The following is a 22,665-nucleotide window of genomic DNA, read 5'->3' on the forward strand; positions in this document are numbered from 1 at the left end:
TTCCCAGGAGGTGAATGGGAAAGCTGAAAGAATGGAGAGCAGCAGAGATGGTGAAGATTAATCTTTTTTTTTTTACATAAAAAAGGGAATGGAAAACAAGATATACACCTAAGGAAGGCAGGTGGTGTGATGTCTTCATGGTGAAAATCCCCAGAGGGTGGCTCTAGAAACATATAAAGTGCGGGAGTTCATGTGTGGAGGAGAGATGCAAGTGGGGAAAGAAGGAGCACCGCTGTGGAAAGAATAAGTCTTCCAGACAGCATAAATCAATGCAGACGTAGATATTTAACATCTGTTAAATGTTATCCAAAGCGCACGCAGATACACACGAGTACAATGCACATATGTGAAAGCGGAGGGCGTGTTTTCTATCGTAGACCATGTTCTGTTTTTATTCGAAGCCTTAATTCTTGTGTTTTTCTGCTTTTGTGCCGTGTGTTCACTCACAGCAGCCGTGGATGTCAACCAGCAGCACCCTTTCATATGCAATATGTGGAATATTCCTGCTTGGCACCTTAATATCAGCTGGAGAAAATCTGTCATATTTCCAAGAACAGCAGCAGAACAACAGAAACTTGTTATTCCATCAGAGAGGTTTTTCAGCAGCATGCCATTCAGTGAGCCCTCTGTTCTTCTCTGTGTGTGGTGCTTGTAGAAAACTAGCGGGTTTTCTCTCTGTTAGTGGCGTGTTCTACTGCTCATGCTTCAGACCTTTAGACAACAGACACATACATAAGAGATTGTGCTGACCTCTAAGAGGATCATTAAAAAGGGAAAGGCAGAGAGGAAGATGGCCTTAAGGAGACTAAACACGCACACATGCAGATACAATAGCACAGATACACAGATGTGCAAATGCACTGCATCCTGGCTAGCCTGAGGGCAGCGGTTTAGTCATTTCACTGGTGCCTAGTTGATGTGAGGAGTGTTAGAGGGGCACAGTGTCTCCTTTTTGTTTCAGTACAGAGGGGAAAATCAAACCCTGGAGATGGTTAGAGGGCGTGAAGCACAGAGAAAAAGCCTGGAGAGAAGACAGAGCAGTGAGAGAGAGAAAAGATGCATCAGATAAAATACAAGCAGGACAAAGAGAGAAAGGAAACATGGGAGACATTTTGTAACAGGCGATTCTCTAATGAGAGATATAACTGTGCTGAGTCCTATCAATGTGGGACAGCCTTCAAATTGCAATATATGTGCTGGCCTTTTCAAGCCGGATCCCTCTGAGAGACAAGGAGGGTGTTGTAACTGTAACAAAAACAAACAAACAGTGATGTGCTTTTTTAGTGAAAATTACAAAATATGCCAAAAAGTTGATTAAAAATTCCTGTGGAAGCCTAGCCGTAAAGGTATACAGGTGCTCCAGCTAAAGTGCATGGCTGCTTTTATGCTCACTGGTATGCGCTGCTATTTTGGTGTTGCTTCAGCCAGTTATACACCTCTTGATTTCTGCAACCTGATGTGTTGCGCTGCTGCCACAGCTGTGTTGGAGTCACAGGTGTACAATCGTGATTTTATTGTCATTTTAACAATATGCCAGTGCAGGAGCTCCAAGTCACAGATTATACATTGGGAGATGGTGAAACATTAGATTTTGTGGAAAAACTAAGCGGCCAGCGCATAGGGTGTACTGGTGCCTTTACAGTGGCCAAAAAAGCAGGACAAGGAGGCTGGCAAAATGAACAAAAGGAGCAGAGCCTTTACTTGGCTGTTGCAAAACTCCAATAAACAAAGTCTGAAAGGAAACATAACACAGGAATGCACAAAGCACAAAAAGACAGTCTGACAAAGAACAAATGGAAAGACAATACATAGACACAGGGATGATTATGCAATGTAGTTCAGGTAGGAAGAGGCCATCAAGAGGGGGCAAATATTCACAAGGAAGGAAGCCAAAAACCGTATAAGCACATGAGCACTTTCTGATAGCAGGATTGGGATAGAAGCAAACATTTTGGACTTTGCTATCTGGTACTGATGCAAATGTTCAGGTCATAAATCACCAGAGTTTAACTCAGTCATCAGCTGGGTACCCTATAACAAACTGATCTTTCATTCATCTTTCATTTCTAACTGCACTTTTTGCTTGATGCAATGATGCACCTAATAATCTTCTGAGGCTGTGGCAGAGACAGCACTACTCTGCATTTTCTCAAAGGGGTGGCAGAGATTGGATGGGAAGATAAAGCTCTGTGAGGTGTGGCTCTGAAGAAAATGAAGGACAAGCTAGTTTCTAGGGATGACACAGACTCATCCCTTCAAGCTGGGCTCAGACTCAGATCAAAATGGTTCCCAGTTCCCAGTATGCCATGTAGCAAGCTCCCAGCTTCCGCTTCCTGGCGAAGCAGGCTGGGAGTAACTTCACCAGAAAGTAAACACATTCCACCTGGAACATCAGACCAACCCAATTCAGATCAGCAGAGGAATGCATTCAGATGCAAAGTAGCAGCAAAGAAGACATACTGGTGAGTGGAAGGCCCTGAGTGAAAGTGGTTATCCCAGCTGGGCATTTGTCAAAGCTGGGAAGGCACCTAAAGTGCCAGCTGATCGAGGAGAGAAGGACAACCGCTGCCTAAGCAAAAACCTGTAGTGATCCCATATGTGTCAGAAGTATCGGAACAGTTGAGACGCATTTTTTTAAACACCGGGTCTCTGTGGCTTTTAAACCCCAAAACACGCTGCACCAAAAACTAGTCCACCCCAAGGATCAGGTCCCCCGACACAAACAGAGTAACATAGTGTACGCTGTTAAGTGCCAGGCGGATTGCCAGGATTTGTACATCGGGGAAACCAAACAACCTCTGGCGAAGCGGATGGCACAACACAGAAGAGCTACCTCGTCAGGCCAGGACTCTGCAGTCTATTTACACCTACAGGCCAGTGGACACTCTTTCAATGATGAGGATGTACACATCCTGGACAGGGAGGAACGCTGGTTTGAGCGCGGAGTCAAGGAGGCCATTTACGTGAAAAGGGAAAGACCATCTCTGAATCGAGGAGGGGGCCTAAGGGTACATCTTTCGCCATCTTACAATGCTGTGATTGCAGCCATTCCCCAACTCTCTGTGAATGGGACTCATGGCCATTAATCAGTGGGCTTTGATCAGTGGTTGCTAATCAATGGTCATGACAGTTTGCATATTAATGATCAAGGAACTGACCTCACAGCCCATTGTTCATCCATCCCCTAGACTACTGATTCCTGCAAAGCTAAGAAACCATAGTGCTACAGAGTTCGACTGATTATGGGCAAAGTTTTCTAGATTCAAATCTCATGTCATGGATAAAAATCTCACTTGAAAGCCTTCCAATTCCACTACATGCATTAGCTTTGAATGGAAAAATAACTTCCTTTACCAAACCCATCCATCTTATCCTGTCTAACCAATATGAAAACATATGTATTTGTTTCGGAAGCGTCACAGATAGTTCTAGGTCACCTATGGCTCATAAAACATAACTCTGATACTGATTGGGTAAAGGGAATATAACTGGTTGGAGTACACTTTGTCACACACACCTATGTTCCCCTAAAAAAATTGCAATCTAGCCAAGATTTTGCATAAAGACTGAGGTCTCTTCTTGCCACCACATCAACCTATGACTGTGCATGATCCCACAATCCACATTTCCCATAAGTTGCTCTAACCTGTCATGTCCTGAATGTGAGGTGATGTATAAATATATCTCAGAATCGTCTGTGAAGGTTCTCAGTCATCCAGGTCATCATAGTATAAGCAGCCTGGAAAGAAAAGCGTCTGGACTTCTTTAAGTTTCTTGAAGACTGAAGAAGCTTCTCGGATGAGAGGTGAAACATCTTCAAGAAACTTAAAGGAGTCCAGACGCTTTTCTTTCCAAGCTCCTTAGAATATCATTCATTTAGAATCATTCGGCCATCTTTTCCCAGGGTTTTTTTTTTTTTTTTTTTAAAAGAAAGACAAGACACTGTACCCATACATTGACTACCATGAGTTAAATAGCATCACTGTCAAAAGTAAATCCCCTTTGCTTGCCATTAATTCTGCTTCTGAACCTGCGCAGGATGCCACTGTCTTCCCCAAGTTGAATCTGCACAATGCCTGGTAGGAATCAGAGAGAACAACAAATAGAAAAATTCCATCAACAAATCATTCAGACACTTTGATTATCTGGTAATTCCCTTCGGATTAACTAATGCACCTTGCTGTGTTTCTGTTGTCAGTTCTCCGTGATGGCTAAGCTGGTTTGTTTTTGTATATCTGGACAGATATAGCTGACATCCTGTTTTTTTCTGTAAAACAGGCAACACGGAAACTTTTAAAGCACAAATTATTTGTAAAAGCAGAGAAGTGCGAGTTTCATGTGTCTTTGTGAGCTTAATGGGTTATATCATCAAGAGTGGGCAGGTAAAAGATGACTAAGGGAAGGTGAAAGCAGCTGTTAAGTGGCTGCAGCACGCCAGTTAAGAACATCTCAGTTTTGGGAGTACGCTCAATTCTACCTCAGGAATCTCAGGAATTACACTGTTAACTCTAGTAACTTCTGTCAGAATTTATTCCACTGTCAAAAAAAAAAAATTCAGTTCAGATCCAATCCTTGTTCATCCTAACCGTACTGGTCCAGTCATTGTTAATCTCAGAATTGTTGATTATTGTTAATCACTATCCAGAGTGGATAACAAAAAATGGATCCATGAACCTTATAAGCCTTTTTCTGTCACAGTCTCTCCCCAGTGAATCCTCTATTCATCTATATGTGTGTGGTGCTTGTAGAAAACGAGTGGGGTTTCTCTCTGTTAGCGGTGTGTTCTGCTGCTCATGATTAAGACCTTTAGACAACAGACACATACATAGGTGCTGATGTCTAAGAGGATCATTAAAGAGAGAAAGGCAGAGAGGAAGATGGCCTTAAGGAGACTAAATACGCACACATGCAGATGCAATAACATAAATATACAGATGTGCAAATGTACTGCGTCCTGGCTAGCCTGAGGGCAGCGGTTTAGTCATTTCACTGGTGCCTAGTTGATGTGAGGAGTGTTAGAGGGGCACAGTGCCTCCTTTATGTTTCAGAACAGAGGGGAAAATCAAACCCTGGAGATGGTTAGAGGGCGTGAAGCACAGAGAAAAAGCCTGGAGAGAAGACGGAGCAGTGAGAGAGAGAAAAGATGCATCAGATAAAATACAAGCAGGACAAAGAGAGAAAGGAAACATGGGAGACATTTTGTAACAGGCGATTCTCTAATGAGAGATATAACTGTGCTGAGTCCTATCAATGTGGGACAGCCTTCAAATTGCAATATATGTGCAGGCCTTTTCAAGCTGGATCCCTCTGAGAGACAGGGAGGGTTTTGTAACTGATGTATTTTTTAGTATACGTGATAAAATGTGCCAAACATTGGGTGACAGTTCCTATGACAGCTTAGCCATAAAATGTGTTTGTATGCTCCAACTAAAGTGAACTGTCAGCATAGAGAGGAGGACATAAAAGCAGGACATGGAGGCTGACAAAAAACGAACAAAAACAGAGATCCTTTTTTGGGCTGTTTCAAAAGTCCAGTAAAAGAAACAAAGAAAGCACAAAACAGGGATCTGAAACAAGCAAGACGAGTGAACCAGAAAATATGAGCACGGTTAATGGACAAAGGAGAAACGGTAAATGGCAAATGCACTAGCGTCGAAAAGCGCTTTCCTACTCAACTGAGCACTAAAAGTGCTTTCTTACTAGAAGTCTCATTCACTCATGCACAAAAACCTTCATACAGACCCATGCCTAAGCATTTTCTAATATTCACATGCACACTAATACTGGAGTGGTTGCATCGGAGGCAACTCTGGGCAACTCAACTCCACTGTATCCATGGACCAAGGAGATACTTTATCATGTGGTCCACAGGAGCTGGGGATCAATCTACTGAACATCCCGCTTTACTATTTGAGCAACAGCCAGGAATACATATAGGGTAGACACAGGGAATTAAGAAGTGAACAAACCCAAGTAAAAGTCCAATAGAGCCACAAGAAAAAGTGATTATCAAAATAAAACAGGAAGTGAAACCAACACAAAAACAAGACAGAGGTATGGACTTGTAGGGAAACACTGAGGATAATATCATCATAAGCATTACAAATGCATGTTAAATGGTCAAGTAGTGTCTTAAAACCCTAACCCTATACCTAATAGCTGTATTAGGAATACACAAAAAAATCTGCAACTTCCTGTTTAATACTCAGTCTTGAGTCTGGTCTTGAGTTCCCACTGTATTTTTGTCTTTATATTTGCCACTATTTTGTTTGTCCAATTGAGTACCACTTCATGAATGTGTCCAAGAATAGACTGTGTGAAAATGTGCACCATTGCACAAGCATGTAGAATTTACTAGGAATGGTGAGGACATGTCCAAATCAATAACTAGTATTACATCTGGTGGTAAGAAGTTGACAATCTCTGTTAACTAGATGATTTGCCAATGTTCTTAAATTTCTTTAACTTAAAAACCACACTGGAAAAAGTTGTGTATTTATTTTCTCAAGACTTGTCTCTTCTGAAATACAGAAAGGTCACTCTATAGAATCCAATGACAGTCCATAAGAATACCAATAGGCTTGTTTGCAGATTTAGCAGAGGGCACCTAATCACCCCAATTGGTTCATTCATTCCTGTAAGTTTTAGAAATGATTTTAGGATTCTGCTGAATATTTTTAAAGCATATTTGGGTCTGGCCCCGAGCTACATAGCAGAAATGTGGAACCCATATGAGCACATTTGCAGCCTCAGTTCCTCAGCTGGAATCCTTTTGGCTTTTAGAAATTCATTGCCTAATTTTAAAGGTGATCGTGCTTTTGCCATCAGAGCCCGCAAGCCAGAAAGAAACTGGCTGAGCAGATCAGGCTCACTGAAGTTTGTTTTCTCTTTATTATCTTTGAGTTGTCCGGTATGTTAGCTTTGTTATCTCCTCTAATGCGACAAATCGAAATCTAGAGTGTGGAACCAAAAAGTGGCATGACTATGGCCACGAAAATTAAAAAAACATACTGGATTTAATTTTGAACAACGTCACGTCCTTGTTGAACTCTTAACAGCTTCCAGTGAAGCTCCTAATTTTAAAGCATTCCCTTGTAAACGTTTCAAATGTTTATACACCACTATATTTAATCATTAGTTATTATTAATCACTGTTTCTCTTACACAGAGCATCTTTTTATATGAATAGATGAGGTCAAGAGAGTATGAAGTAACCCAAATAATGCAGTGCAGGTAAAACACGTCCAACATCGCAGCTTCTGCATTAGTGCATATTCAATACAAACAAACAATTGGTGGATGAATCGAACTTGAAATATAGCTCTAATAAAGTAGCAAATAATTACTCTTTATAAACCCATCACACCCTCTTGGATAAGGACACACTGAGACACATACAAACATATTTCAGCTGGTAATCAGTTGGTCCTGCATCTAACAGAGCATGCTCAGAGGTCGTGTTGTGTTCTCAGTGAGCTGGCCTCACGTTGACACTGAATCTTTGCTTGTTCAAAAACAACCCGGCCCTTTGTCCTCACAGGACCTGAGGATAAATAAAGACACCCACTTTGGAAGATGAGAGGAGTTCTCCACACACTAACCAGCACATGCCGAACGCTCTCGTAAAAAAAAACGGACAATGCTGAAAGGAAGGATTCAGATGCTCTTTGCTTTAAATTGTAAATCTTTTTATTGGGACATGAGTCACAGTTAGACAAGGAGGGTGAGAACCTCTTACTAATAGCCTATAAGAGACAATAAAACATGAGCTTGAGGGTAAAAGCCTATAAAGAAGTATTTATGTAGTGTTACATCCCCCAGGAGGATGTCTCTTCTCCCTATTAACCCTTTGTTTTGTCCAGGCTCCACCTCCTCTGTCCTGATTGGATGCTGTGCAGAGTCCGGCTGATTGGTAATCAGCAGAGCACTATTTAAGGCCTGTGGAGCTGTGCTTCTGGGCCCTCCGGCCATTTTGGTTGCCATACTGGTGCAGGCTTGCATGCCTTTGTATTTTGTGTGAGCATTATTGTTTCATGTTCAGACTGCTTGTAGGGGAGAGCTGCCTTTTGTTTTGACACCCTGTTTTCTCCTGTTTATGTGTTGTTAGGTAGGTTATGGTTATAGGTTGTATATTTTGTTTCTTTGGAGTTAAGTTTCTTTTATTTCTACGTCAGGGATGTTTTGTTTGTTATGTTGGCCTTGGCTCTCCCTGACGTTACACCTCGGTCTGAACCCACGTCCCATCACCAGTATTAAATAAACCTTTTAAATTTACCATCTTGGCTCCTCCTTCTCTATCCACATTTATGTTCGTCCCTTCAACCCCCTAGACTAGCCAGGGGACGTAACAGTAGACTACTTAAAATAAGAGGCAGTTGAGTTGGAGTTTTAGGGCTATTTTTTTAAAGACTCTTGAAAAAAAATCTCAAAAATACAGCTATGACTCTTTATTTCACATTACTTGAAATATCTGTAAAAGAAAAAAATTGTGGGCTTGACAAAATAGCATCGAATTTGCATATTTAAACTAATAACCAGGATAATTGAAAGCACTTTAAATAATATTAATCAATAGGAAAGTTTTCTGATGTTACCTATCAAACCTTTGTTTTTTGTTTTTTTTAAACCGCTAAATTATTTTTACAAAAGTACAAATGTATGGAGTGCAGAGAGATCTGTTTATGCAGCACTTACAGCCTGACTTGTAAGAATATGAAAACAACTGTGCAGAAAATGTACTATTTTCATCTACTTATGGTGATCTCTGTTTGTTTGTTTTTATCCTGTTTACTTGTTGCATCCCCTGATTTATGCAATATTTTTCACTTGACATTATTTATAATTTATAAAGCGCTTTGAGTGCTCAGAGTAGAAAAGCGCTATATAAGAACCAGTCCATTTACCATCACTTGTGAGATTGTGATATTACTTAAACAAGTAATTTCATTGTTTCCCTAATTATTCAAAGGTAGAGTTAACAAGTCATGCCACTTATCATTTAATTTATTATCACCACCCAAGCTCTGCCACCTCCTAACTGTCAGTTCCTTCCCTCAACCTCAATCTGTGTGAGTCCTGGTAGTGGTACCGTGGGGTAAACTGTGAAAGCAAGCCAAGTAAGCACAACATTCATCTAAGTCAATTTGGAAATGAGCAGGAGTGTGTTCTTTGTGGTATCTAACCAACTGTGATCAGGGGACTGCATATGCGAAAACCCTCCTCACATGCCCATTAGAAAATAAGCTGGCAACCTCCTGACAGCAAGAACAAGAACTCCTTTATTTATTGTGTTTGGCTCAACATGAGAAGGTCACAAAGAAACAAAACGGAGTGTTCAATGACTTAAAAGTGATAAAACCTAACATGTGTGATACAGTGTAGAAATATTCCCTTTGTATATGTTTCTCCTGTAATGGGTTTAAATTGTATTTTATGGTTCATTGTTTTTTAATGGCTAATTTAACTTCGGCCCAAGAGCTGGGAAAGGAAGGGAAGTCTAAAGTCCAGTCACGGTAAAAAAAAAAAAAAAACAAACAAATGATTTTTTTTCTGCCAGTTTGAACAAAAACTAAGCCAAAATGCAACATTAGTGTGTAAAAAACACAATTCATGAGTCTTTTTCAGTCATTCCGTTCTAGATTTACAGCTGTTTTCAAACTCATTTAACTGTGGCAAGACCAAAATTGGGCTAAGCTTTGGCTGTTAAACAGACGGCCTCACATTTGACCCTAGAACACTTTGGTATACCGAGCAGTTCATGGTCGACTCAGTGACTGCAAGATGTCCAAGTTCTGTAGCTGCAAGAGAAACCCAAATCATCAGCCCTCCACCACCGTGCTTGACAGATGGTATGAGGTGCTTGTGCTGATATGCTATGTTTGGTTTTCACAAAACATGCCACTGTGCATTGTGGCCAAATATCCACTTTGGCCTCGTCTGTCCAAAGTAAATTGTTCTACAAGTTTTGTGTTTTTATTCAAATGTAACACTTTTTTAGAGGCTTTCTCTCTGCAACCTTTCCAAACAAGAATTTTGTCATGAACTTTAACATTCAGCATACCAACTAAGGATATGTGAAAGTGAGTGTATTTTCTATTTACCATGGTCCCTCTAACATCTTAAAAATTGAGACTTATCCAATAATTGTCAGTTACCGTGTTCACTTCACACAGGGTATCACTCAATCAATATTTAACCAGATCGGGGGTTTTTTGGTTGTTTTTTTTTAGAAATTAATAAAGAAGTGGAGGAGTGACATAACATGTTTATCCTTGTTAAAGAGAAAAAGCAAAAACAGCCGGTGCAAATGGGCTGATATCAGCATAGGATGGAGGGTTTGGGTGGGAGCGACACACAGATGCACATAACTGATAAGTAGCTACTTAAACAGACAAATTTAAAAAATAATAGGTTCAACCACTAAAACTGGAGCACAAGCTTCTCACACGGTCTGTGCCTTACAGCAAGTCACATTACTTACCATATAATTACATGTAATTACATGAAAATGCTCCGAAAGCCACAAACACCATAAACAAGGTCAAGAAGTCATGTTGAGTGACTCGTGTAAGTGGAAGTAAGGCCTAGTATGTCTATCAACAAAAACATGTCAATCAAAGCAGCCACACCTTCAACTTTATCCTTTAACAAAATCCAAACGGCTGAGCCACAAAAAATTATGAAAGGGGTACAATATCAGAACTAAATACTTTTTGTACATTTGTACATGTCAATGTGGAACAACTTGCTTTAGGTCTCATGTGGCCACTCCAGGAACTCTGGGAATTTTTCACAGATGGAAGTTGGCCCATGGTGGCAATATCAAGACTGGTATCAAAAGGTGTCATACAGACAGTGGTTTTATAAGACTACTAGCAACATCTTTATCTCATCTTTACCCTCAACCCATCAGGATGGTGTTTAAATGTGACAAAATTTAACTTAAAACATAGAACTACTGATCTTAAAGTTCAAACTGATATTAAAATACTTTGTTTTGGACACTAAATTACTTTATTATGTGTAAACGTGTGTGGCAGTTCTCAACAAATTTCACTGGTGAAAGTTTGAGACTCGTGGAACCATTTTTTGGAGTTTGTGTGCAGACTCTTAGCTGTCTGATAGTATGACAGGAATATAACTGTTGGGGACATATATTAAATGAAATACCTTCATGTCAGATATTGATAACTTGCACAGTTAGAGGAGAAATCGTTTAAACAGGCCAGATAAAACTGTGATGGTGAACCTCTGTAGGAATCCTAATGAATGTATTTTTTATTGTGAGACATAAACTACCACAAAACCACAGCGTGAACAGTTCACTCCTGTGAACTGATTTTACCACGTTTCTTTCATTAATGCTGGTGCACTTTGATGAATAACGTGAACATCCTGCCTATCTTCCCTCACTCCCTCCTCTAAATAAAAAGAGGAGGGGTTGGGGGTTGCGGGGTGTGGAGGAGTGGGGCAGGGATCAACCCTGCAGACTCTTGAGTGTACACCCAGACTCAGCGCAGTACTGGAGAGGAGAGCACAAGTAGAACTGCTGACTGGAGCCACTGAGTCACACAACTGTAAGTTTTTTCATTAACTTTGGCCCCAGTGACAGAGAGGACTGCTGCTGTTGGAGATGACTGAACTGTCACTGTTGGAACAATATTCCTCTGCTTTAGGAAATGTTCTCTGTTCTGAGAGCCTGAGAGTTACTGAGGAACTTTAAACTAAGAGACGCAGATATCGGAGAATTCCCACTTCAGAGTTTGGTAAGTAAGAACTTTAACAAGAGCAACTGGAGAGCATTAACTGACTCATTTAGGGACTGTGTTAAATTAACTGTTTAATCGATAAAAAGGGGGAAACCTACAGCCTTAGTGTATTTATGTCTTCTTTCACTCATCCGTTGTTAATTGAATAATCTAACAGTTGTATTTTCCTTGTTCAGGGTAGGAATTCTAAAAACAGCCTTGTAATTTACCCCTGAACATTTAGTACAATGATGCACAAACATCCACGAGAAGTGAAACTAACCAAAAGGCATTTTTGAATCTAAGGGGACGTTGACATCCTTCTACATTAGATACAAAGGTAAGCTGAAATAAAAACTCTCTCTCTCTCTCTCTCTCTCTCGCTCTCTCTGTCTCTCTCTGTCTGTCTGTCTGTCTGTCTCTCTCTCTCTCTCTCTCTCTCTCTCTCTCTCTCTCTCAAAAAAAAAAAAAAATGGAAATAAAAATGATCCTTTAGCCAAAGTTAAAATGTGGTGTGGCCCCACTGGTAGGGTGCAGAGCCCCTGAAGTTGGGGTGCCAGATGAAAAATATGAAGTAAAAATGATTTGAATTATTAATTCATTAAGGGGGTTTTTTTTAGGGGGAATTTAAAAAAAACCACACACACACAAATTTTTTAAAATTAATTTCTGATCAAAGAAAAACTTGAGGGGTGTGGAGTGCAAACTGTTTTCAGCTTCTGAATGCCAAAAAAAAGTCTAAGAACTGCTGCTGTAGTTCAACACCAGGCCTGTTCACAGTGTTTCTAATCTGTGTTCCAGGAGCTCTAAAGAAGATCAGCTGCAGGCTGTTTCTTGAATAAAATCCACAGTCAAAATCAAAGGATGAGGACTCATCTCCTCTGCTTGGAGCTACTCGCTTTGGCAGTCCACATACTTGTGGCCAGTGGACAGCTGGAGCCAAAGAAACAAGTGCCCCAGGAGCCTCTCACCGTTACCCAGAAACAAGGGCTCGTGGAACGAGATGTGCAGGGTGCGGTGCGGCCCAACAGCACCATGCCCCGCCGCCGCCTGCCACCCATGTGCACCGGACCCACAGAAATCCGAGACACTTTCAAGTACATCAACACAGTGGTGTCCTGCCTGGTTTTCGTTGTCGGTATTATTGGGAATTCCACTCTTCTGAGGATCATCTATAAGAATAAGTGTATGCATAACGGGCCAAATATACTGATCGGCAGCCTGGCACTTGGAGACCTGCTACATATCATCATCGCCATTCCCATTAATGTTTATAAGGTGAGAAAAACTGCAGAATAGCATAGGAACAGTACTTAAGTCATAGGAAAGCATGAGCTGCTTAACATTATTTTTACTTAACTGTAACTTTGTGAGGTCATGCACAAATATTTAGCTACATCCCAGACAAGTACTCAAATATTCCTATTAAACTCGTGAGCACACATACACACACATGCTTGTAAAAGCAGGCTTCCACATAATTTTCAAAATGTTATTACCTTACTGGATTCTGAGCCCCTCCATATCCCCTTATGTCTCTGGTATGTTTTAATCTGTTGGGCTCCTTTTGTGTGAGTGAGTGAGTGAGTGAGTGAGAGAGACAGAACCAAGAGCGTCTGTATATTTGGGTAAGGGGGCAAGCATGTTAAAACAACTGGTCACAGCCGCATACCATAGCAATGACAGGACAGACGGGGTGGTACGGAGAGAAACATGTTCACATCTGATTTTAATAGGTTTTCAATCACATTCCAGACACCCATCCAAAGACAGCATGAAAGGTTCCATATCTTTCATGCTTAGCAGAGTTTTCTTCTTCTCTGCGAGTGTTCTCACTAGGTCACATTGCCTGGAGTTTAAACCGAGGCAAACAGGACTCGTGGTTTTAAGGAAAAGACCAAAATGTTAAACCTGGCAAGAAAAGAACGATAAGTTCAGGTTCACACATGCCTGGCCTGCACTGGATGCCTGAGGCTGAGTAAAAATGGGGGATAGTAAATTTGCTTCCTTTCCTACCATGGTTTAAGTCTGTCATCAACTCTTTCTCTCTCTATACAGCTCCTGGCGGAGGATTGGCCATTCGGGGTGACTCTGTGCAAGCTGGTGCCATTTGTGCAGAAATCCTCAGTGGGGATTACAGTGCTGAGTCTGTGTGCGTTGAGTATTGACAGGTAAGCATGAAGCCATGGCAAATGAACAACAATCTTTGCTTTTTTGTTTTTTGTTTTTTCAATGCTGCAACTGCAATTAAAAAGCAGTGACTTTTTATCCTCACTTTTTCTCTTGTTCCCACTGGCTGCTGTCTACTTTGATGCATTAGTAAACTGACATTTTGTTAATGCCATTATTGAACGGTGAACATAAAAAGGGCTCAAATAAACCAAAACAAAAAAAAAAGTGTATGAAAGACACCTTGGTGATAAATCCACAATTTTTCTTTTAAATTGCAAAAACAAAGGAATTAAAACAGTAACTTATGTCACACTGTATCGCAGTCACCATGGCGATGGTTTCTGGACTACTGTTTGGAAGCCTCAGGTTTAGCATTTTTGCCATTACAAGTAAGCAAGTTCATGTGAGCAAGCTGCAAACATATTTGTGTGTCATACAGATACAGACAGTGCTAAGCACAGACCTAATGGGTAGTCACTTAACTACACAGGAAGCCACTGTGTTTCTGTTAAAAATGCCAACACTAAAAATGTGGTTGAAAGACCCAGTTTAGTGGTGGACCTACCTGAGATAAGGCTAACAGGTAGCAAGTGGCTCTAGCTGCATGAGTCATGCACTTCTAATGCAAAACTTTAAGAATAAATACATTTTAAACAGATGAGTTTTTATAATTGCTTTATTGTACAATGTAGTCACCATGTAAATATACCAGTGATAGCCATCTTATGAGCTGCCTCTCAATAAAAATACAACTAAGTACATTTCCCGAGCCATCAAACTCTTCCTTTAACTAACTGACTCCACATGTCACACATCTTCCAGGTATCGTGCCGTGGCCTCATGGAGCCGTATCAAAGGGATCGGAGTTCCAAAATGGATGGCTATCGAGATAGCGCTCATCTGGATAATATCCATCATCCTGGCTGTGCCAGAGGCGATAGCCTTCGACATGATCACCATGAACTACAAAGGAGAACATTTGAGGATCTGCTTGCTGCACCCCGTGCAGAAAACCGAATTCATGAGGGTGAGCTGTAACACACCGACTTTTAAAGGCCTGTGGTTCGCTGTGCAGAAAAATAGTACGTGTTGACATAGCTGTATGTCGTATAACACATACTTATATGGACAGAGACGCAGAGGTGAATGTGTACATGTGTGTGCATACGCTTATACGTACACTTAAAACCACAAGCACTCGTAATCAGACTGTGACAGCTTCCCCGCTAGATCGGGGTTAGGAAGAGTTCCCAGAAATGAAACACTGTCAAAAAGAAAAAAAGTCATGGATCATAAGAATTAGAACATCCCCCACTTGGGTGACAGAAAACACTACAGCGGTTGATTATGTGTAGCGTAATAGCTAATGGATTAATATAATGTATTTGCCATTACATTCGTCTATCTTCATGTAAAAAGAATAATACATTTATTCCCACTGGGGCCTTATGATAAATTGATTTGTAAAACCATGTCAACAGCAACTTGAAACACACCCTAGAGTCAACCCGGTCAGACCGTGGTTACACACCATTAAAATCCATCTGTTTCTGACATACTTCACCTTTAACTAAAGATTTCCAGCACAGATGTTTGTGCCTAATCCAGTGCAGTCCTGCTATGTTCTCTGTGCAGTTTTATAAATCAGCAAAGGACTGGTGGCTGTTCAGTGTGTATTTCTGCCTGCCGTTGGCCTGCACTGCCATTTTCTACACCCTGATGACCTGTGAGATGCTGAGGAAGAAGAATGGCATGCAGATTGCGCTCAGCGACCACTTAAAACAGGTAAGATGGTGAAAACTCACTTTATTAGGCCTGTTTGTTGACGACATATTTAGTTGAGTTAAAGTGATATTTTTCCTAATGTAATAGGACGATAAACAGACAATGCTATTAAAGTAATGTTCTGCACTGTTTTCGGCCTAATTTGCAACTCCCATTTCCTACTGAATTCAATTTGATTCCTGATAACAAATGTTTTACATTTTGAGGGGAAAACATGTTTCCAATGATGCCTAATTCCTTTAAGGCTTAAGTTTCACCACAGCTACTTCGGTGCCAAACTGTAATTTATGTGTTTTTGTGTGTGTTCAGCGGAGGGAGGTGGCGAAGACAGTGTTTTGTCTGGTTTTAGTCTTTGCTCTGTGCTGGCTGCCTCTCCACCTCAGCCGTATCCTGAAGCTCACCATCTATGATGAAAAGGATCCAAACCGGTGTGAATTGCTCAGGTATGGAGGGGAAGTCATGATAATTTAGTAGATAAAAAAAACTTGCCTCGAAGACAGTGTGAAGTGGAAGACTAATATACCACTGTGATATATTTTAGTTTCTTTTTGGTGTTGGACTACATTGGCATCAACATGGCATCTGTCAACTCCTGTATCAACCCCATCGCCCTCTACATGGTCAGCAAGCGCTTCAAGAACTGCTTCAGGGTAAAGTGTAACTCACTCAAAAAAGGCTTTACTTTTTGGTTATTGTGCTAATGTATTTTGTTTATTGGTGTTAAACTGCACCCACACAGGAAGTGATTCACATTGACTTCCGAAATGTGAAGTGACTAAAGGCAAAAAAGATTCTGGTACCTCAAAGTAGGCAGGTCCCGAAATAAAATATTCTCAACATAGAGACAAGCAACTGAAGCAACTACCAATGAGTGTGCAGAGCCCCTTTTCCAGTAGTACCTACTCAGATGGACTCAACTTGGAACACCTGGTTTTCCATTACAATCTAGTACCATGGTCATCATTATAGCAACGCGGCCGAGCCTCCCATAACACGAACGCTACAACAAAGGCGGACACCGAGGCAACAATATACCTGCTGCTCGATCTGTGGCTTTTCGTCAGACTCGTGGGAGTTGCTTTCTGTAACCAATTCCCTCGATGTCGGATATCAAAAATGGCAGTTTTGATTTCTGTGAACGAGACTCTCTCAGAACTGACCAGCCATTCGGTGGCATGCAGTCTGACAATGTCACATTTTAGTACATGGTCAGATTGCTTTGAACTCCATCTGAGCAGGTACCATTTTAGTACCTGATACCAGGTACTATCACTTAATGGAAAACCCTGAAAAAACCTGATCTGAGTAGGTACAAATGGAAAAGGAGCTTAGGATACCAGTGATCACTACATCCTAGCCAATCGACCATCAGCTCGAAAGCAATGCACAATGAACTAATCGCTCCCCGTGTGGACACAGATTTTTGTCTTTACAACACAAAATTAAGCCATCTGTTAGGCTACGTTCACACTGCAGGCAAAAGCGCATCAAATCCAATTTTTTTTGACCCTATATCCATATCCGATCATGGTATGACAGTGTGAACGGCACAAATCCGATATTTTCAAATCCGACCTGGGTCACTTTCGTATGTGGTACTGAACCCGATACATATCCAATGTTTTAGAAAACGACTGCTGTTTGAATGGTCAAGTCGCATTAAATCCGTCTTTTACGTCACTGACACGAGACAGACGCCAATTATCAGCTCCCGAGAAGCACCCGATAAGACATCGCAAACGCTTCCTGGCCATCCAGCGTAGATGTTAGTGAAACTGTTGGGAAGAAAACGTTGGAGAAACGTGAATATTTTATTTATACTGTATAATCTGCAGATTCTGACAGAAATCTGCAACTATCCTTTGAAGCACCGCTCCTCTCTAAAACAACAATAAGGATAATTATTAGGTTATTTTTACATTATTATGTAAATAACAAAAAAACTTAAAGCAAAAATTGGGAAACGTAAAGTCCGAAGTCTTTATATTAAGGGCCATCAGTCAAACAATACTGTTTGGTCTGGGTCTAAACAGAGCGCGTTGTGTGTGACGTCTTCTTTTGCACATGTGGGCCGCTTTGAGGGTTCACACCAGAGCGCGTTTGCTGTCGCATTTTATTTGTAGTGTGAAAAAGCAAACAAAAAATCGGATTTGATCAAAAAATCGGAATTGAGCATTAAGACCTGCAGTGTGAACGTAGCCTTAGTTAAGTGATGACATATCACTCATAGTCATTTTTGGCCTCTTCTTACTGCTATATGATGCTGTTTGTCTCAGCCCACCAGATATCCTCAGTATGAACTTTTACTGAAAATAGTTTAATCCTCATGCTACATCTTTACAGTAGTATTGTATTTATTTTAGCTTAACCATAGCTCTAAGGCTAGCCACCAGATAGCACACTATTATATATCAACTAACCCAACTTCACAAACCCTCTGAATGATGTTCATGTTTATTTTTCTGCTTTTGTTTACTTCCAATGTTATACAGGTGTGTGTTTTAATTTTTTGTTTTTTCAGAAAAAAATTCATTCAGAAAATGTTATTTCATATTTAAGTGGAAACCTGCTCTGCCTAACCTTCCACTAGAAGGATGGCTACACTGATCATTTTATTGGAGATGAAAGAGCATTTAGTGATTTTAACTCTCAGTGACGCCTCAGTGTTTGGTCCCAGAAATTTTTCTTAATTTTTACTAACTTGGACTATTTCTAGACAAGGCTTACATTTCTGTGCCAAGCTAACTAGCTGCTGGCTTTAGCTCTACCATAAAGAAAGTAGTAGTGATACAACAAAAAGAGAATAAGCTTATTTCTTACAGTGATGAAATATTTCTAAGGCTGCAACAAAAAAAGGCTGTAAGAATCAGTCACTATTTTGTCAAAGTGCGAACAGTGTTCACACTCTTCCTCTTTTCTCGCAGCCTAAGCCTCACAGTTTCTTTTCTTCTTTAGTCCTGTCTGTGCTCCTGGTGCGTAACGACAGAGATGTTAATGGACGAAAAGCAGTCGTGCATGAAGCTTAAAGTCAGCGACCGAGGCTCCGAACAGAGCAACTCTCGCATGACCAACAAGTCCTCGACAGCCTGAGGAGAGGCCCAGAAGTGAGAAACAACCAAAAAACATCGAAGTATGCCTGCGTAAATGAGGACAGGGACCCATTTGTTTTTATCTACAGCATAATATGAAATGTCCTTAAACTCTTAAGATCTATTACATACCGCCGGAAATCAGCTCTCACTGCAACTCAATCTAACCTGAAACTTTTAGCACTTATCATGGAGTGCCACACTCATTCTGTCCAAGAATGAAGTGTCAGCACACCTCCAAAGCTGCACTCTTGGATAGGAAGTATCAAATTTATACAGGCATGAATAACATTAAAAATGGAGAACTGAACAGGAGCAAAGTTCAACTATGTTGTGTAAAATTGGGGGTTAAGGGTTGATAAGCTAAGACAGCTTGCCAGGCTTGCAGCCTGGATAGTGTATGCATTGTAGTGTATTTGTTACATACTTCAGCATCTTGTAAAACAGCCATTAGAGCAGGGCGATATGGCCAAAAATATTTATCACGATATATATTTGAAAATTTGCGATAACGATATAACCGACGATATAATTGATGCGAGACAAAATACAACTCCACAACATTACTAGTGCAAAAAGACAACCTTCCATTTATTTTCACTTAAACAAGAAGCTGGTTTTTATGTACATTAAAGCTTTATAAAAATGTAACAGTGCAAATGCAAATTCCTTGCTGAAAGTTTAACCAAAAGGCATTTCCAGTAGAAATGGGCTGACATATCCTGAGCATAACCATGTATAATATCCACTGAAGTTAAAAAGAGGTGCTTTGCAACATTAAACTGCAGTGTGCAGTACACATTTTTCGGACCATAAGGTGCACGGGATTATAAGGCACATTAAGCGAAACAAAGCAGTCAGATAAATCAAACTTTATTAAACTCATTCTTCTTGCTTCCTCCACTTCTGTAACATTGATTCATTAATGTTGAATTCTCTGCAGCTGCTCTATTCCCATGTTGTTGCAGTATATTAATAACTAACCTCGTATTGTGGATGGATTATCTCAGTTGTTCTCCTGACTGAAGTTTGGTCCGTTTACAGCATCCTGCCATGCGATTGCATTTGTCTCTAACCATGAAGAACCTTCACATTAACTTTTATAAGTGGAAAAGTGTTAGTGTTTGTCCTCCAGCTTCACTGCTTATGTTATGCTAACATAGCTGTGTCGCTAGCGATCACGTAGCACATCATTATATACCAGCTAGCCCAACTTCAGTAACCCTACAAACGTCACTGCTGTTTAGTTTCCTGTCTTCATTTATGTTGGAAGTGATAGCAGAGCTGTACGTTTGATTTTTTTTCAGAAATCTCTCAGTCAGAACATGCTATATCATGCTTAGGTAACTAGCGAAACTAGCGAGCTAACTTCCGCTAGCTTCCTGCTAACTTCTAACTCCGTTAAATGTAATAACTTTTGTTTTCATGGATGCCTGGAAGTTAAACTTTATAGTTACACCTGGTAAAGCAGCAATGCTGATCGTTTTATTAAAGATGAAAGAATTTAGACAGTTTTTAACTCTAAGTGATGCTGCAGTGTTGTTTGACATGAAGCATACGGAGTTTAGGACCCAGATTACTCCCAGATTTAAGAGCATCTTAGTCCGACAAATACGACAATAACGATGGCCGCTTGCATGTTCTGCAAAAAAATGTGCTTTGCTGTGTATCTGACGGACAAACACCAAACCAGTTCCACATCACTGAAGTTGCACCATTTTTACAAACCAATTCTGGTTCATCTGTTTCACTCAACGACCGGCCATGTGCGTATGAAAACAAAGGCACTGCGCATGCGCGTTTTACTCCCATTCTATCGCGATATTTCATTTTCCTATCGTTGCCTAACATTATACCGGTATTATCGTGAACGGTATAATATGGCCCAGCCCTAACAGCCATTTGGGGATTTTGCATGTTTTTTCTGTAAAAAAAATGAATGTACATGAGCATTTTACATGCTTTTGCATACTTGTTAATGCTTTGAAATTTATTTTCTTTGTGTATTCTCACTAGCAACAAAACTACTGACGCTGTGTGACTTCAGCTGTGATACCGTCAGCTATTGTATCATATTGTTCCATACTTGGCCTGTTCCTGAGGCTTTATGCATTTTGTCATTATATTAGTGCCTGATTATCTTAATTTGACTCCTTACCTTTGATGTAGGGTTTCTTTTTTCAATAAATATAACACATAAAATCATGACTATATTACAAAAAGAAAACAGTAAATTATTTTTATATTAATTTTTAAAGATTTCTTTTTAGGTCTGTCTGCTGTTGGCTTAAGTGTATGGTGTATTCTGTGTTTGTGGGAGTGTGTGTGTGTTAGTGTATGTGGGAGGGTGTTTGAGCATGTGGCCTCGATTTAAGTGTGACAGCAGGCAGCATCATGTGATGGCGAGTGCCAACACAGAACATTACTGTGATCTCTCTGTTTTTCTCCCCACTTCTTTGCCCCAAACACACACATACAAACACACACACACATTTCTGACCTGGGAATGTTGCTTGAGGCTAAACCAGTGTCACGCATGTCACATTAGCTGTCAAAGAAGCTCTCTGTCCTCTGATCTCTCACCACCCTTCCTTGTTTCATTTCTTTATCCACTCTCCTTGCCATCACTGTCTTTTTTATGTCTGTTTTTCTCATCTTTTTTACTACTTCTTTGTCCTCTCCCTTACTTTTTACTTCCTTATCTCTGCACATTCCTGTTTCGTCTCTCTGCCATAACCTTTCTGCCTTTGTTCCTCCAGCAAGTCTTCAAACAATCCAGTGTGGTTTGACATCAAATCAAACCCACCACTCCTGTAACTAGCCCTAACTGAACATAATCACATTCAGTACATTCCTCTCTGAATTACTTTTTCATCTGTTTCAAACAGAGGGTAAACTGATTTATCTGGTTTTGGATAATGCTGGCCCTCTTACTGGTGTGATTGATCACCTCCTAGATCAGTGCTACATAAAAAAATAAATAATTAAATAATCTGCTACACAACTTGGATAACAGAGCGAATTTTGTTCAGTGAGCTACTTATCCAATATTCTATAATCAAACCACAAAAGTACTGTTTAAAACTCATTTATTGACCCAGGCAAGTTTATTTTGGTAGTTCAAGAAGCTGTAAGAAAAGCTGTAAATGTAGATTTATGTGTCAAATTAGAAGTAGTCTGGTACTGCCCAGTGGTAAAAGAATCCTTTCCAAACATTTTTTTTACATTTGTACAAAAAGGGTTCTAAAAGGGTGTAGCTTTACAAAAGCCTATATGAATATCCCCTGGTGAGCTATAGCTTAATGTAATGTATTGCTTTTCTTTTTTAGCTGGTTGGCTTTTTACAAATTCTTCCAGCTTCTGGGGGTGGATGGGGGAATGAAGCTACTAAGTGCCGTAAATATAGTTCCAATACTCCTTACCTTGTACCATAATGTCGTGTGTGTGTGTGTGTGTGTGTGTGTGTGTGTGTGTGTGTGTGTGTGTGTCTATATATATATATATATATATATATACATGTATATTACAGATGGGTAAATTTTTTAACTGGAGCCCTAAGTTATATGTAATCTAAGACCTGGCTATTTTAAAGGACTAACAGGTATAACGTTTTATAAGTTTTCCAAAATAACACACTAAGGAGTTGGCCATTTAGTTTTTTAACTTTCTCCAGTAATTTACCCAGAAACTTTTTGATTTAAGCCTGTTGTGCTCTAACCAAAATTAGCATTTTATTTAAAATACCTCGCTAACCAAGCTGCTAGCCACCAATAGAATTAGTTGATCATTTCCCACCATTTGCTCATCCAAATAAACATCAAGGAGGGGACAGTCAAAATAACAAACCTGACATACTCTACAACCAATCCAGT

The 22,665-nt window shown here is 40.2% G+C and overlaps 1 protein-coding gene across 7 annotated transcripts; it reads left to right on the plus strand.

The window, feature by feature from the left end:
* Window positions 1-11,454: 11,454 nt before the first annotated feature.
* LOC309694154 (endothelin receptor type B-like) lies at window positions 11,455-21,001 on the plus strand. 7 transcript variants are annotated; one of them, XM_082513969.1, is made up of 10 exons: window positions 11,455-11,576; window positions 11,676-11,765; window positions 11,945-12,087; window positions 12,549-13,025; window positions 13,806-13,918; window positions 14,742-14,946; window positions 15,555-15,704; window positions 16,014-16,147; window positions 16,246-16,354; window positions 18,660-21,001. In XM_082513969.1, the coding sequence occupies exons 4-10, from the start codon at window positions 12,612-12,614 to the stop codon at window positions 18,792-18,794; spliced, it is 1,260 nt and encodes a 419-aa protein (XP_082370095.1). In that variant the 5' UTR covers window positions 11,455-11,576; window positions 11,676-11,765; window positions 11,945-12,087; window positions 12,549-12,611; the 3' UTR covers window positions 18,795-21,001. The 7 variants fall into 7 exon arrangements, 6 of the variants coding, with proteins under 6 accessions (XP_082370095.1, XP_082370098.1, XP_082370099.1 ...); XM_082513972.1 differs by having other exon boundaries at window positions 11,992-12,087; XM_082513973.1 differs by having other exon boundaries at window positions 12,054-12,087.
* Window positions 21,002-22,665: the final 1,664 nt, after the last annotated feature.

Source organism: Aulonocara stuartgranti (assembly GCF_965226115.1).
Source record: "Aulonocara stuartgranti genome assembly, chromosome: 18".
Lineage (NCBI taxonomy): Eukaryota > Metazoa > Chordata > Actinopteri > Cichliformes > Cichlidae > Aulonocara > Aulonocara stuartgranti.